At 44.9% G+C, this 14612-nt stretch overlaps 1 protein-coding gene across 1 annotated transcript; it reads right to left on the bottom strand.

Annotated features, from left to right (window-relative positions):
* Positions 1-271: 271 nt before the first annotated feature.
* On the bottom strand, positions 272-13472 carry pomt1 (protein-O-mannosyltransferase 1). The gene is made up of 20 exons (XM_029762219.1): positions 13319-13472; positions 12722-12873; positions 12250-12356; positions 8815-8865; positions 8550-8696; positions 8295-8403; positions 8032-8091; positions 7741-7834; positions 7469-7624; positions 7171-7301; positions 6949-7044; positions 6750-6842; positions 6515-6611; positions 2266-2358; positions 2043-2163; positions 1699-1796; positions 1484-1597; positions 1186-1312; positions 916-1093; positions 272-826 (listed from the first exon to the last, which is right to left on the bottom strand). Exons 2-20 carry the CDS (start codon positions 12868-12870, stop codon positions 652-654), a joined length of 2196 nt encoding a protein of 731 aa, XP_029618079.1. The 5' UTR covers positions 12871-12873; positions 13319-13472; the 3' UTR covers positions 272-651.
* Between the last annotated feature and the right edge of the window lie 1140 nt (positions 13473-14612).

Genomic DNA, 14612 nt, shown 5'->3' with positions numbered 1-14612 from the left:
CTCTTGCTGCCACTAAGGGATTGAGAATACTGCTTAGGCAAAATTGTGTGTGACTAATAGATGTTATATTCATAATGGTTGGCTCTATAATAATGTTCAATACAGAACTTAGATTTGATTCAATCCGATCGCGGGTTGTAGGCAATACATTTACAGTAAACACTGTACATGTCGGATCAATAAAATCAGACCTTTAAAAACCGTCTGCTGTCCAGCGTGCTGCGCTACGGACAGAATCCCGGGCTAATTCTTTACAATGAATGCAACGTTGTGGTTTAGTCAGTTTTTTATTTCAATTGTTGTGCAGCCTTAAATTCCACATGAAGAAATGGTTAAAAAGTGGTTCATCACAGTGACATTTTTGGGTAAACGATACTGAAAAATACTTGTAAACATTTCATGGTTTTCACATTGACCGGAGCTGTAGAAGTGATAGATTTTTAATATGTCCCTCAAAGATTTAAACAGTTTCTGGACCCAAAGTTCTCTGATCCCATGTAGATGCACTCACTACTAAAATTAAAGTAATCCACTCTACCAAAAATGTTTTTAATAAGGCCTTCCTTTGGAACAGTTCCCTTAGGCGCTTCCTGCCCTGTGCAAATGTACGGCATCGCCTCTCCCCAGTCAGTGGGGGTGTACGGTTAAGACTTAACGTCTGCGAAACAAGATGTCCCAACTGTCCCTCCAGCGCAACGAAGCCAGCTGCTCAGCGCTCAGTTCTGGCTGACCATAGGTGAGAGGACTGAAGGTCCGGAAGGACAGATATACCGAGGACAACCCCGCCAAAACAACTCCATGAAGAGCACGCCGGAGAGAAGCACACCTAGAGAGGAGAATGTTTTAAAATGGAATGATTAAGACAACAGCATGACCTGATTCAATCCCAACCCGAGACGAGTCATTGGTGCCCACCTCAGCACGTGTGTGTGCACGTGCTCCAGAACCACAGGGATCAGCAGGATCTGGAACGTGAGAGCTGGCAGGTAGTGATACAGGAACAGTGTCTTCTCCATCATGAAGAAGGGCAGGTAGTTGACAGCCCAGCCACCAGCACACACTACTCCTGCCTGAAGCAGCTGGCACCAGGTGGCTGGACAACAGGGTCAAACATTACATGACTGCAAAGTGTCATGGTAAAAACAATGTGTCAACATTATGTTAGCGTTTACATATTGCGTGTACCTTCTGGAATGTCTTCAATTTTCCGTCGCCTCCTGAATAGATATGATAGGAAAAGAAGGACGTACACCGCGAGGGCGAGGTTTGCCAGGGTCCAAGTGACAAAGTTCCCAATCAGGTGGATCTGGGCCTGAAACAGAGGGTCAAGGCTAATCAAGCTAACACGTGGTAGCGCCATTTCAATGTAAGAATTCATTAATACACACAACTGTTCAAATCTTGGCTGGAGTACAGTAGAGATATTGGAATATAAACACAGCACACTTGAGTGAAAGACTGACAAAGGTTGAAGCAAACCTACATTGCTTGCGGGGTGGAGCCAGTACGCAATGTTGGTATTCATCGTGATCCATTCTAGAGGTGAAGAGCTGTACTTGTGTTCAGAATCCTCATGCTTTACCGTCAGCATCTTCCACTGTCAGACCAACACAAAAAGGAGAGAACATGTGAAGTCCACCAATGAAAACAGCATCAAAAAGGAATCACATGCTCATAGGTATGCTATCCTATTCTTACCTGTAGCTCCAGGAATTTTGCAATGAAGGTGAGGTTGCGGTTGATGTCAATGTGTGTGGGGGAGTGTAGCTCCAGCTCTCGCTCTCTCTGCTCCAGACCTAAAGAAATAAAGCCATTCTCTCAACATGACACCCACAACACAGTAACAAATACACAATGTGTAGCGATTCAGTTAAGAAGCCTGATGAATGAGTTGAATGAATGTGTTATGAAGGTTATGAATGACACCGCAACACTCAAAATATGTTATGACTGGTTTCATAAAGGTTTTATGAATGCCTCATGTATAGCCCCTGTAAGTAAAGTGTTACTGAACGTAGATGATGAGTGTTAGGACAACTTACTCGTGCCGTATCGGTGCTCCTCTACATTCCACACGCCGCTGGGCTGGTAGCCCTTGTAGATCTTATCCCCCACCACTTCCAGCTGCCTGTAGCCCCACTCTGGAAGAGAGGAACCGCTCAGCTGCACGTCGACAACATGAGAAAGAGGGCTTGGATGTTAAAACAGATAAAACAGTGAAGACAAATAGTTTGTTGAAAAATCCCCCGGGCTCCCTGAGCGTACCTTGAGCACAGCCGAGGTGTTGATGTGAATCAAACGTACTTCAGACAGAATAGTCTTCCAGACATCTTGTTCCGCCTCCCTGTTCGCAATGTCCTACAGAACAGAGTTAAGAACAATGTCAGTATGTTTCTCTTGCGGTCTAATATACTGTATATATACACTCAGTGGCCAATTTATCTAGTAACGGGTTGGACCCCCCTTTGCCTCCAGAACAGGCTGAATTCTTTGGGGCATGGAAGCATTGCTCAATTGGTATCATGGGACCGTGTGCCAGGAAAACATTCCCCATACCACTATACCACCAGCCTGTACCGTTGACACCAGGCAGGATGGGGCCATGGACCTCATCCACAAATTGTTTTAGCCCACAGGACTGCCGCTGACTGGATGTTTTTGTTTGTAGCACCATTCTCTGTAAACCCTAGACCCTGTCGTGCATGAAAATCAAACGTTCAATCGAACAGTAACTGAAGGCCTCTATGCCTGCTTTATATAGCAAGCCATGGCTCACTGTCTGTAGGAGCAAACTATTTTAGTGAACGACGTGTTGTACCTAATAAACTGGCCGCTGAGTGTGTGCACACACAAAAGTATGTGGACACCCCTTCAAATTAGTGGATTTGGAAAATTCAGCCACACCCATTGTTGACAGGTGTATAAAAATCGAGCACACGGCCATGCAATCTCTGTAGACAAACATTGGCAGTAGAATGCCCATACTGAAGAGCTCAGTGACTTTGAACGTGGCACCGTCATAGGATGCCACTTTCCAACAAGTCAGTTCCTTCTGCCCTGTTAGAGCTGAGAGCTAGAGCTGCCCCAGTCAACTGCATGTGCTGTTATTGTGAAGTGGAAACGTCTAGGAGCAACAACGGCTTAGCCACAAAATGGTAGGCCACACAAGCTCCCAGAATGGGACTGCCTAGTGCTGACGCAGGCAGCGTGTAAAAATCGTATGTCCTCGGTTGCAACACTCACTACCAAGTCCCAAACTGCTTCAGGAAGCAATGTCAGCACGAGAACTGTTCGTCGGGAGCTTTATGAAATTGGTTTCCATGGCCGAGCAGCCACACACACAAGCCTAAAATCACCATGTGCAATGCCAAGCGTCGGCTGGAGTGGTGTAAAGCTCGTCGCCATTGGACTCTGAAGCAGTGGAAACACGTTCTCTGGATGAATCATGCTTCACCATCTGGCAGTCCAAAGGACGAATCTGGGTTTGGCGGATTCCAGGAGAACGTTACCTGCCCCAATGCATAGTGCCAACTGTAAAGTTTGGTGGAGGAGGAATAATGGTCTGGGGCTGTTTTTCATGGTTCGGGCTAGGCCCCTTAGTTCCAGTTTAGGGAAATCTTAATGCTACAGCATACAATGACATTCTAGATGATTTTGTGCTTCCAACTTTGTGGCAGCAGTTTGGGGAAGGTCCTTTCCTGTTTTAGTATGACAATGCCCCCGTGCACAAAGCGAGGTCCATACAGAACTGGCTTGTCGAGATCATTGTGGAAGAACTTGACTGTCCTGCACAGAGCCCTGACCTCAACCCCATCAAACACCTTTGGGATGAATTGGAATGCCGACTGCAATCCAGGCCTAATCGCCCAACAAAGCTATTCATTGACTACAGCTCAGCGTTCAACACCATAGTGCCCTTAAAGCTCATCACTAAGCTAAGGATCCTGGGACTAAACACCTCCCTCTGCAACTCGATCCTGGACTTCCTGACGGGCCGCCCCCAGGTGGTGAGGGTAGGTAGCAACACATCTGCCATGCTGATCCTCAACACTGGAGCTCCCTAGGGGTGCATACTCAGTCCCCTCCTGTACTCCCTGTTCACCCACGACTGTATGGCCAGGCACAACTCCAACATCATCATTAAGTTTGCAGACGACACAACAGTGGTAGGCCTGATCACCGACACCGACAACAGCCTATAGGGAGGTGGTCAGAGACCTGGCCGGGTGGTGCCAGAATAACAACCTATCCATCAACGTAACCAAGACTAAGGAGATGATTGCGGACTACAGGAAAAGGAGGATCGAGCACGCCCTCATTCTCATCGATGAGGATGTAGTGGAGCAGGTTGAGAGCTTCAAGTTCTTTGGTGTCCACATCAACAACAAACTAGAATGGTCCAAACACACCAAGACAGTCGTGAAGAGGGCACAACAAAGCCTATTCCCCCTCTAGAAACTGAAAAGATTTGGCATGGGTCCTGAGATCCTCAAAAGGTTCTACAGCTGCAACATCGAGAGCATCCTGACTGGTTGCATCACTGCCTGGCTCGGCCTCTGACTGCAAGGCACTTCAGAAGGTAGTGCGTACGGCCCAGTACATCACTGGGGCAAAGCTGCCTGCCACCCAGGACCTCTACACCAGGCGGTGTCAGAGGAAGGCCCTAAAAATTGTCAAAGACCCCAGCCACCCCAGTCAGAGACTGTTCTCTCTACTAACGCATGGCAAGCGGTACCGGAGTGCCAAGTCTAGGACAAAAAGGCTTCTCAACAGTTTTTACCCCTAAGCCATAAGACTCCTGAACAGGTAATCAAATGGCTAACTGGACTATTTGCATTGTATGCCCCCCCACCCCTCTTTTACACTGCTGCTACTCTCTATTTATAATTTATTCATAGTCACTAACTATACATTCATGTACATACTACAGCAATTGTACATTCTCCTGCACATTGGCTAAACGGGCTATCTGCATTGTGTCCCGCCACCCGCCAACCCCTCTTTTACGCTACTGCTACTCTCGGTTCATCATATATGCATAGTCACTTTAACCATATCTACATACTACCTCAATCAGCCTGACTAACCGGTGTTTGTATGTAGCCTCGCTACTGTTATTTTTCACTGTCTTTTTACTGTTGTTTTATTTCTTTACTTACCTATTGTTCACCTAATACCTTTTTTGAACTATTGGTTAGAGCCTGTAAGTAAGCATTTCACTGTAAGGTGAATACACTTGTTGTATTCGGCGCACGTGACAAACAAACTTTGATTCGAATTGAGATGGTTTGGGATGAGTTGGACTGCAGAGTGAAGGAAAAGCAGCCAACAAGTACTCAGCATATATGGGAACTCCTTCAAGACTGTTGGAAAAGCATTCCAGGTGAAGCTGGTTGAGAGAATGCCAAGAGTGTGCAAAGTTGTCAAATCAAAGGGTGGCTACTTTGAAGAATCTAAAATATATATTTTGATTTGTTTAAGACTTTTTGGTTACTAAATGATTCCATGTGCCATTTCATAGTTGTGATGTCTTCACTATTATTCTACAATATAGAAAACAGTAAAAATATAGAAAACAGTATAAATAAAGAAAAACCCTTGATTTTTATTTTACCTGCATTTAACTATCAAGTCAGTTAAGGAACAAATTCTTATTTTCAATGAGGAACAGTGGGTTAACTGCCTTGTTCAGGGGCAGAACGACAGATTTTCACCTTGTCAGCTCAGGGATTCGATCTTGCAACCTTTCGGTTACTAGTCCAACAACTAGGCTACCTGCCGCCCCAGGTGTGTCCATGAGTAGGTGTGTCCAAACTTGACACGCGCGCGTTGGTTCCAGTATCTCAGAAACGGGTGGCTTCCTGGGCTTTTCACGCACAATAGTGTCTAGGGTTTATCGATAATGTCAGCGGCAGTCCTGTGGGCGAAAACAATGACTTCTCATCAGCGAGAAGGAGAATGGTAAGAATCGCGCAAGCTAACAGGCGGGCCACAAACAAGCAAATAACGGAGCAGTACAACAGCGGTGTGCAGAATAGCATCTCAGACTGCACAACTCGTCGTTCCTTGTCACGGATGGGCGGCTCCAGTGGGCACGCGATCACCAACACTGGACAACTGAGGAAAACCGTTGCGTGGTCCGACGAATCCCGGTTCCTGTTGCATCATTCTGATGGCAGTCAGGATTTGGCGTAAGCAGCACAAGTCCACGGCCCCATCCTGCTTGGTGTCGGTGGTGTAATGTTTTTCTGGAACACATTAGGTCCCTTGATACCAATTGAGCAACGTTTCCATGCCCTGAAGAATTCAGGCTGTTCTGGAGGTAAAGGAGGGTCCAACCCGATACTAGATGGGTGTACCTAAAAGTGTATAACTCTTTTGTGGACAGTGGAAGGAATCACAATACAAAATAATGAGCATACAATTTGTGTATAAGTCATTGTGATTAAATGCATGTAAAACAAAAAAAGGTGCAGTATGAGGTGGTGGGAGTGTGTGTGTGCGTAGGTCTCACCACTTTCCAGAGATTCTGGGCTGGCATTGACACATTGAAGTCAATGTAACCAGACACCTCCTGTGCGTGAGGACTCATGGGAGCTGCAACGTCGTGCCTGAGACACCATAGATAATACTAATGATGAGGTTAGGCAGTAGCTAAGCACAGTAACATGACTAATATATTGGTTACAGATACATTGACTGGGGCGCAGACGGAAAAGGCGGTGTGCAGAACGGTGGCTATACAGTACGTGTTGAGGAGGCGGGAGGTCATGCCGTGAAGAAGTTGGACAACATCACCATGGCGAACAGGGCGGGGAGGGCTGCTCACAACAAGGTCTTGTCTGGAAGAGAATCAGATAAACAACATAGCAACCGTTTAGTGGATAAACACTGCATCACAATGTGGGGGTGTTCTAGACATCCAAATTAAAGCTGGCCTGCACAAACCTGCCTGGATCTTTGATTATCCACCAATTGTTGACATCTTTGAACGGATAACAGGTCACTTGCTGCTGGTGAGAGCTACCACGCCCATTTTCATACCTTCAGAGCAGCAAGAATAAGAAACTGGTCATGCTGCAAGAACACAAACGCACTACATACTAGTGTTATGTCATGTGCATGGTCCAGATCTGATAAAATAATTGAGAACCAGAAACGCCCCCTCACCTGATGGGATAGTTGGCCTTATGGGAGTGTAGCCAGCAGGGTATGGGTTTACTGGAGACACTGCGGAGGGTCACCTGAGAGCCATAGGCCACCTCCAGAGGCTGACCCTGAGTGATCCTGGCCAATCCTCCCTGAATACAGCCAAACACACTAGATATAACTCCAAATGACATGCAGCAGAGCAGCGCCACTACCTAATGTCAGGTCTTTTAAAAACACTTCATAAATCTAACAGACAATTTCGGTGGGTTGCTTGCCATCTCAACTGGGTCTCAGAGAGGGAGAGAGGGATGCTGACCTCTAGGCTGGCCTGGAAGGCACTGCTCATCATCTGGTCGTGTGGGCCACTGCGGTAGAGCAGGTTCAAATGCACATAGAAGAAGCCCAGGTAGAGCAGTAGGGGTAGGACCACGAGGGCCAGGAAGCGGGCCACTACCTGCATCAGCACCACACTCTGCACGGTTGGGAGACACTTCAAACATTAGCAGTATGCTTCTGGGAAGTCAAGCTGTCCATTTGAATTATTGGATATATTCACAGACAAACAAAAAACAAACCTAATGAACTCACATTGCTCAGTGCTCTGTCCCCAATAAGCTGCCACGTGTGAACGGCCGCCAAGCCCAGCAGCAGAAAGTAGGTGAACAGACCCATGTACTTCACTCTGATGAATGGGAGAAGCAGACGGTTTAGACATGCATGCAAACAAACCCAAACCTTCATGAGTGAGACCTAAAGAGGTAAAACACCCTCAATCACAAACATGACCATGGGATGATTGTGAACAACTGTTTAAACTTCAGTTTTCAATACATTAATTTCCATCCAATTAGTTTTTAAAATGTGGCAGATTGAACTAACCCCACAGCACAGGCACATGTGACTCCAGTCAGCACCAGCCACGCCAATCTGAGTGGTGAGCTAAAAAGGACAAAGAGAAACATCAGCTGGCAGACACAGGCTGAGAGCACGCTGAGCGGACACATCAACCAAAATCAAGGAAGTGGGGTACATTTCTGCTAATCGCCACTGAACATGGTTTGTGTTGGTGTGTGTTAAGATGTGTTGGTGATCATGGAATGACAACCCCTTCCTAGTAGGTACAGAGGAATTGCAACACTCACCCGCTTTGTGCATTGTGAAATCTGAGGTAGGATACGACAGCGAGCAGCAGGAAGAAGATAAGCACAGATTCCAGCAGCATGAAGCGGGACTGAACAATCAAGGAATTCTCTGTTTCACAAAAACAGAAAACACATAGTTCATCTTACTACACTCAATGGAGATGGCAAACAATGAGCAACAATGGAGTCAAAAATCTAATATACAAATCCAAATAAAACTTTGACTGTATAGGAGGAAGTATAGGACAACATTACCCATGAGGAAGAGCAATGCAGCCCCCAGTGCTGTGAGGTGCGAGTACCCGAGTTCCACTACCAGAAGGTAACACAGGGGTACACACAGTGACCCGGCCAGGGCCGGTATCAGTCTTAAACTCCATACAGGCACATTACTGGAGTACTCTGCAATGAATCGTAAGAAACAACAACTTGATTAAACAACTTAAGAAAAGCACATACATTCAAATGTTGGGAATTAGATCTAAAGATGCATTGGCAATGTAGTAATTAGATTTCTTACCTGCTCCAATCCTGTTCCAGATAAAGTTACCATCAAATCCACCAAGATAAGCTGTATAAATTAGAGAAACAACAATGAGCATTATTCTAAGTCTGCTATTCCCGAACTGGGGTAAGCCAAATAAAAATGTGATTCACATTTTCAAACAGTCCATTTAGATTTTCCAACGGGGCTATACATTTGGGTGATGTTTTTTCCTCACCTGAGTTTCACTGCCAAAAATAAAATTAAACCATCTAGTGTTCAGCGAAATAACACCTCAATGTCAAATACAGGTAAGCCTAGTCAAATAATTAACATCCAATCACATTAACCGGTACTGTCTCACAGGAATTCCACGAACGGTCTGTATGTAGCTGCTGCTCATTCCGTTTGCTCGAAAATAGATAAACGGTTAAAAAAAGTAAGGCCCGCGTCCATAGACATGTATAAAAACAACAGATACCATTAATTAGAAGGGGCTAGAATCGTCTTATATGGTGAGCTAACGAGTGACTAGGACAGGCAAGCCCCATACTACTGTGGAGGATTTAATTCTTCCCGCTGCCGCGGATATGGCTGGGACAATGCTGGTGGAAAAGGCCCAAAATAACTATACAGACAATGCCTTCATCAAACAACACTGTTTCACAACGTATCAGTGACATGGCAGGAGATGTTTAGAAACAATTACTGCTTTGCATACAAGCCAGTGAATTATATGCGTTACAGCTGGATGAGTCAACAGACGTGGCGGGCCTGGCACAGCTCCTGGTATATGTCCGTTACGTTTATGGGGGGTCAATTAAGGAAGACATCCTCTTCTGCAAACCACTGGAAAGGACAGGATATTTTTAAAAGTACTGGACAGCTTTGTGACATCAAATGGACTTTGGTGGTCAAGATGTGCTGGTATCTGTATTGATGGCGCAAAAGCCATGACATGAAGATATAGTGGAGTGTTAAGAAGTTGCGCGTGCAAGAAGTTTCTCCCGACGCTACTTGGGTACACTGCAGCATCCACCGAGAGGCTCTTGCTGCCAAGGGAATGCCTGACAGCTTGAAAGACGTTTTGGACACTACACTGAAAATGGTTAACTTTGTTAAAGCAAGGCCCCTGAACTCTCGTGTATTTTCTGCATTATGCAATGATATGTTTTTATTTTAAATTGAGAGACAATTTTCACTTGTCTGACCACTTGCATGATGATGAGTTTCTCACACGACTGGCCTATCTGGGTGATGTTTTTTCTCCCCTGAATGATCTGAATCTAGGATTACAGGGACTCTCCGCAACTATATTCAATGTGCGGGACAAGAAGTTGGAGCTCTTCCCTGACTGCATAGGACAACGCACAGGTTTTTCAGTCATTGTATGAATTTTGTGTGAAAATGAACTCAAGCTTACGGACAATGTCAAATGTGATATAGTGAAGCACCTGAGTGAGCTGGATGCGCAATTACACAGGTACTTTCCTGAAACGGACGACATAAACAACTGGATTTGTTATCCCTTTCATGCCCTGCCTCCAGTCCACTTAACAATATCTGAACAAGAGAGCCTCATTGAAATTGCAACAAGCGGTTCTGTGAAACTTGAATTTAATCAGAAGCCACTGCCAGATTTCTGGATTGGGCTGCGCTCAGAGTATCCTGCCTTGTCAAATCACGCTGTTAAGACACTGATGCCCTTTGCAACCACATACCTATGTGAGAGTGGATTCTCGGCCCTCACTAGCATGAAAACTAAACACAGGCACAGAATGTGTGTGGAAAATGACTTAAGACTGAGACCCTTTCAAGCACACCTTTCTCAATAACCTGTGGTGAGTTATTCACAATTGTTGATGAAGAAATAAGGTTTAATATGTAAAATAAGGTTTTAAATATTGTTATTATTGGTGTCCTGGTCCTATAAGAGCACTTCGTCACTTCCCACAACCTGGGTGACAAAAACTCACTGTGTGAGTGGCAGGCTTACAATGATGGCAAAAAACAACATTTGAGAGTGCGCTGACCCTGGTGCTAGAGGGGGTACGCAGCTGGAAGTTGAATGTTTGAAGGGGTACGGGACTATAAAAAGTTTGGGAACCACTGTTTTAAGTGAAGGGATTAAGGGTTCATCACAAAATGATTTTCCATGTAAATGCTAAATAGAACACACTATATGTAAAAAGGTATGTGGACCTTCAGATTAGTGTGTGGACCTTCAGATTAGTGTGTGGACCTTCAGATTAGTGTGCGGACACCCTTTCAAATTAGTGGGTTTGGCTATTTCAGCCACATCCGTTCTTGACAGGTGTATAAAATTAAGCACACAGCCATGCAATCTCCATAGACAAACATTGACAGTAGAAGGGCCTTACTGAAGAGCTCAGTGACTTTCAATGTGGCACCGTCTTGGATGCCACCTTTCCAACAAGTCAGTTGTTCAAATTTCTGCACTGCTACAGCTGCCCCGGTCAACTGTAGGTGCTGTTATTGTGAAGTGGAAACGTCTAGGAGCAACAACGGCTCAGCCACAAAGTGGTAGGCCACACAAGCTCACAGAACGGGACCGACGAGTGCTGAAGCACGTAGCATGTAAAAATCGTCTGTCCTCGTTTGCAACACTCACTACCGAGTTCCAAACTGCCTCTGGAAGTAACTTCAGCACAAGAACTGTTCGCCGGGAGCTTTATGAAATGGGTTTCCATGACCGAGATCACCATGCGCAATGCCAAGTGTCCGCTGGAGTGGTATAAAACTCACCACCATTGGACTCTGGAGTAGTGTCAACGTGTTCTCTGGAGCGATGAATCACGATTCCCCATCTGGCAGTCCGACAGACAAATCTGGGTTTGGTGGATGCCAGTAGAACGCTCCCTGCCCCATTGCATGGTGCCAACAGTAAAGTTTGGTGGAGGATGAATAATGGTCTGGGGCTGTTTTTCATGGTTCAGGCTAAGCCCCTTAGTTCCAGTGAAGGGAAATCTTAACGCTACAGCAAACAATGCCATTCTAGACAATTCTGTGCTTCCAACTTTGTGGCAACAGTTTAGGGAAGGCCCTATCCTGTTTCAGCATGACAATGCCCCCGTGTACAAAGTAAGGTCCATACAGAAATGGTTTGTCAAGATCGGCGTGGAAGAACTTGACTGGCCTGCAGAGCCCTGACCTCAACCACACTGAACACCTTTGGGATGAATTGGAATGCCGACTGAGAGCAAGGCCTAATCGCCCAACATCAGTGCCCAACCTCACTAATGCTCTTGTGGCTGAATGGAAGCAAGCCCCCACAGCAATGTCCCAACATATAGTGGAAAGCCTTCCCAGAAGAGTGGAGCAAGAGGGAGGGAGGGAGGGGTCCAACTCCATATTAATGCCCATGACTTTGAAATAAGATGTTCCAAGAGCAGGTGTCCACATACAATATACACTACATGACCAAAAGTATTGTAAGCATTCAGTACTTACCTCCAAAGGCTAGAATCATGTGACCAAGAGGTGGCCCACTCTCATCAATAAAGAAGACCTGCTTTGTGTAGAGAGATACAAACTGTCCATAGTACACCTCATCAAACCTGTGCAAAACATCAAAGGGGGTGTCAGGGTAAACTACTGTCTTGGTAAATAAATAAATAAACAATGTCTTATTTAAAAAAATATATATTTGCCTTATCTACTAAGGGCAGTCCAGTAGCTGTGACAGTTATGGGACAGTATAGTATGGGCTTCTGTTGTTTAATTTGGGCCCTTCAACACCAGGATTTGCAGAATTTTGTTCCCGTACAGTTCTAGACTTAACGCACAGATTGATTCAACTAATCAGTGGCTCTATCAGGTGTGTTCCGTATTTCACACTGGGTTGGAACAAAAGCCTGCACACCCTATGGGATCTGGACCAGGAGTGAATTACATAGAGGTTGGATATACAGTAGCTACTTACACTACAGCTTTAGGGAAGTTAATTCCATACAGTCTGGACAAAAGTCCAAGGGCTGTCACCACCACCAAAACCAAATTGATTTCGGCTCTGATCACAATAGGCAACTTGATAGACGTCAGCATGGCTCCTGTGTGCCCAGTTGTCAGCATTACCTACAAGGATTCAATCATAACCAATGACAAAATCAGACAATTGTTCCCACATTACAATCTAGCTAGCTAGTTAACGATCGAATAAAAGACGAGGCTAGAGACTGGATCCATGATGCTTGCATGGCCATAAGTCTCTGTACAAAATGTAGCCAGCTACTGCTCGCTAACATATGGAGCAAAGAATATCACCTATAGGCAAATAGGCTACCCATTGAATTACATACCGAACAATTTAGGATATCTAGGCTACTTCTGTTGTAAAGACATAATTCAGACTGATTCCAGTGTTTTCCCCTAACTAGCTAACTAATTATAGCTAGCTAACCTTTACGCACCCCATTCTGCCCACTCTTAGCAAGCTAACCTTAGCCTTTAGTCTTCTAGCAAAATTTGAGGACGCTAATGTATACTATTAACTAGCTAGGTACGATGGCCATACAATTACCTTTAATTTGGCACTGTTTCGGAATGTCTCAACATTTCGATGCCAGCACCGCTTTCCATCAGTGAGACCATAAATCGGTAATCGACTTGAGGGCCTGCTGCAGTGGAGACGATGGCCGCATTCAGACGTTGCATGCGTCAACCAATGCTTGCGCGTTACCTCATTGTCTGTGTCTTCCACTATAATTAATGCCGCGTTCAAAACAACTGGGAACACCTTCGTAGTCTCATTACACTCCTGCTTGGAATTCCGAGATGGATGACCGTTCAAAACTATTTTTCCCAGTCTGAGCTGTTTTTTTTGTCAGAGTTCCCAGTTGTATTGAACTCGGTAATAGGGGAACCACATGTTTTTATTTTATTTAACATGTCCCGGATTGTGCTGGACAGTTACGTATTTTGGCCCTTTGTCCCGCAACCAAACAATCATGTCGCTTTCAGTCAGACTTTATGTTCATTTGATGAGAATTTACATTCCAACCATATTTATTTTTCAATCACGTTGCGCTTATGACAGCTATAAACTCAGTGGCCAGTAGTGATAGGTCGTTCGCGAAAGAGTCGGCTATAAGAGTTCCCAGAGTCGGCTCACATATCAGAAGAGCCGAATCAAACATTTTTTTTAAAATAATAATAAAGATATGAATAATCAAAAGATTGAAATGAACATAACTAATTAAAAGAACGAAAAAAGAAATAAAATAATATAGGCCTAAATGCTCAATCGCACACATTCGTTCTGACTGTCTGCTCAGACTAACAGCCTCACCTGTTGTTCCTGTCAATCAGACACGCAGTGTCAACCAATGAACCAAAGATGCTTGAGGGAGGGCAGAGCCAACTCACTCACAGTCACACACTTACACGAACCGGCTGCGCGCGTGCGCTATCGGGCATACATTTATTTTGTCCCCCTACACCAAACGCGATCACACGCAGGTTAAAATATCAAAACAAACTGAACCAATGACATTAATTTGGGGACAGGTTGAAAAGCAGTAAACATTTATAGCAATTTAGCTAGTTAGCTTGCACTTGCTAGCTAATTTGTCCTATTTAGCTAGCTTGCTGTTGCTAGCTAATTTGTCCTGGGATATAAACATTGAGTTGTTATTTTACCTGAAATGCACAAGTTCCTCTACTCCGACAATTAATCCAGTAGAGGACATTTATATCCCAGCAACAGCTGGAAAAAGAGTCGGAAGCACAGTAGCATTTGGATGCATTTTAATAATGTAGACAATGTTAGAGCACAGTGTAGAATTTGCCAAAACAAAATCTAATATAAATTCGGT

The sequence above is a fragment of the Salmo trutta genome, chromosome 9 (genome assembly GCF_901001165.1).
Source record: "Salmo trutta chromosome 9, fSalTru1.1, whole genome shotgun sequence".
Lineage (NCBI taxonomy): Eukaryota > Metazoa > Chordata > Actinopteri > Salmoniformes > Salmonidae > Salmo > Salmo trutta.
This window is presented reverse-complemented; position numbering and strand designations above follow the sequence as displayed.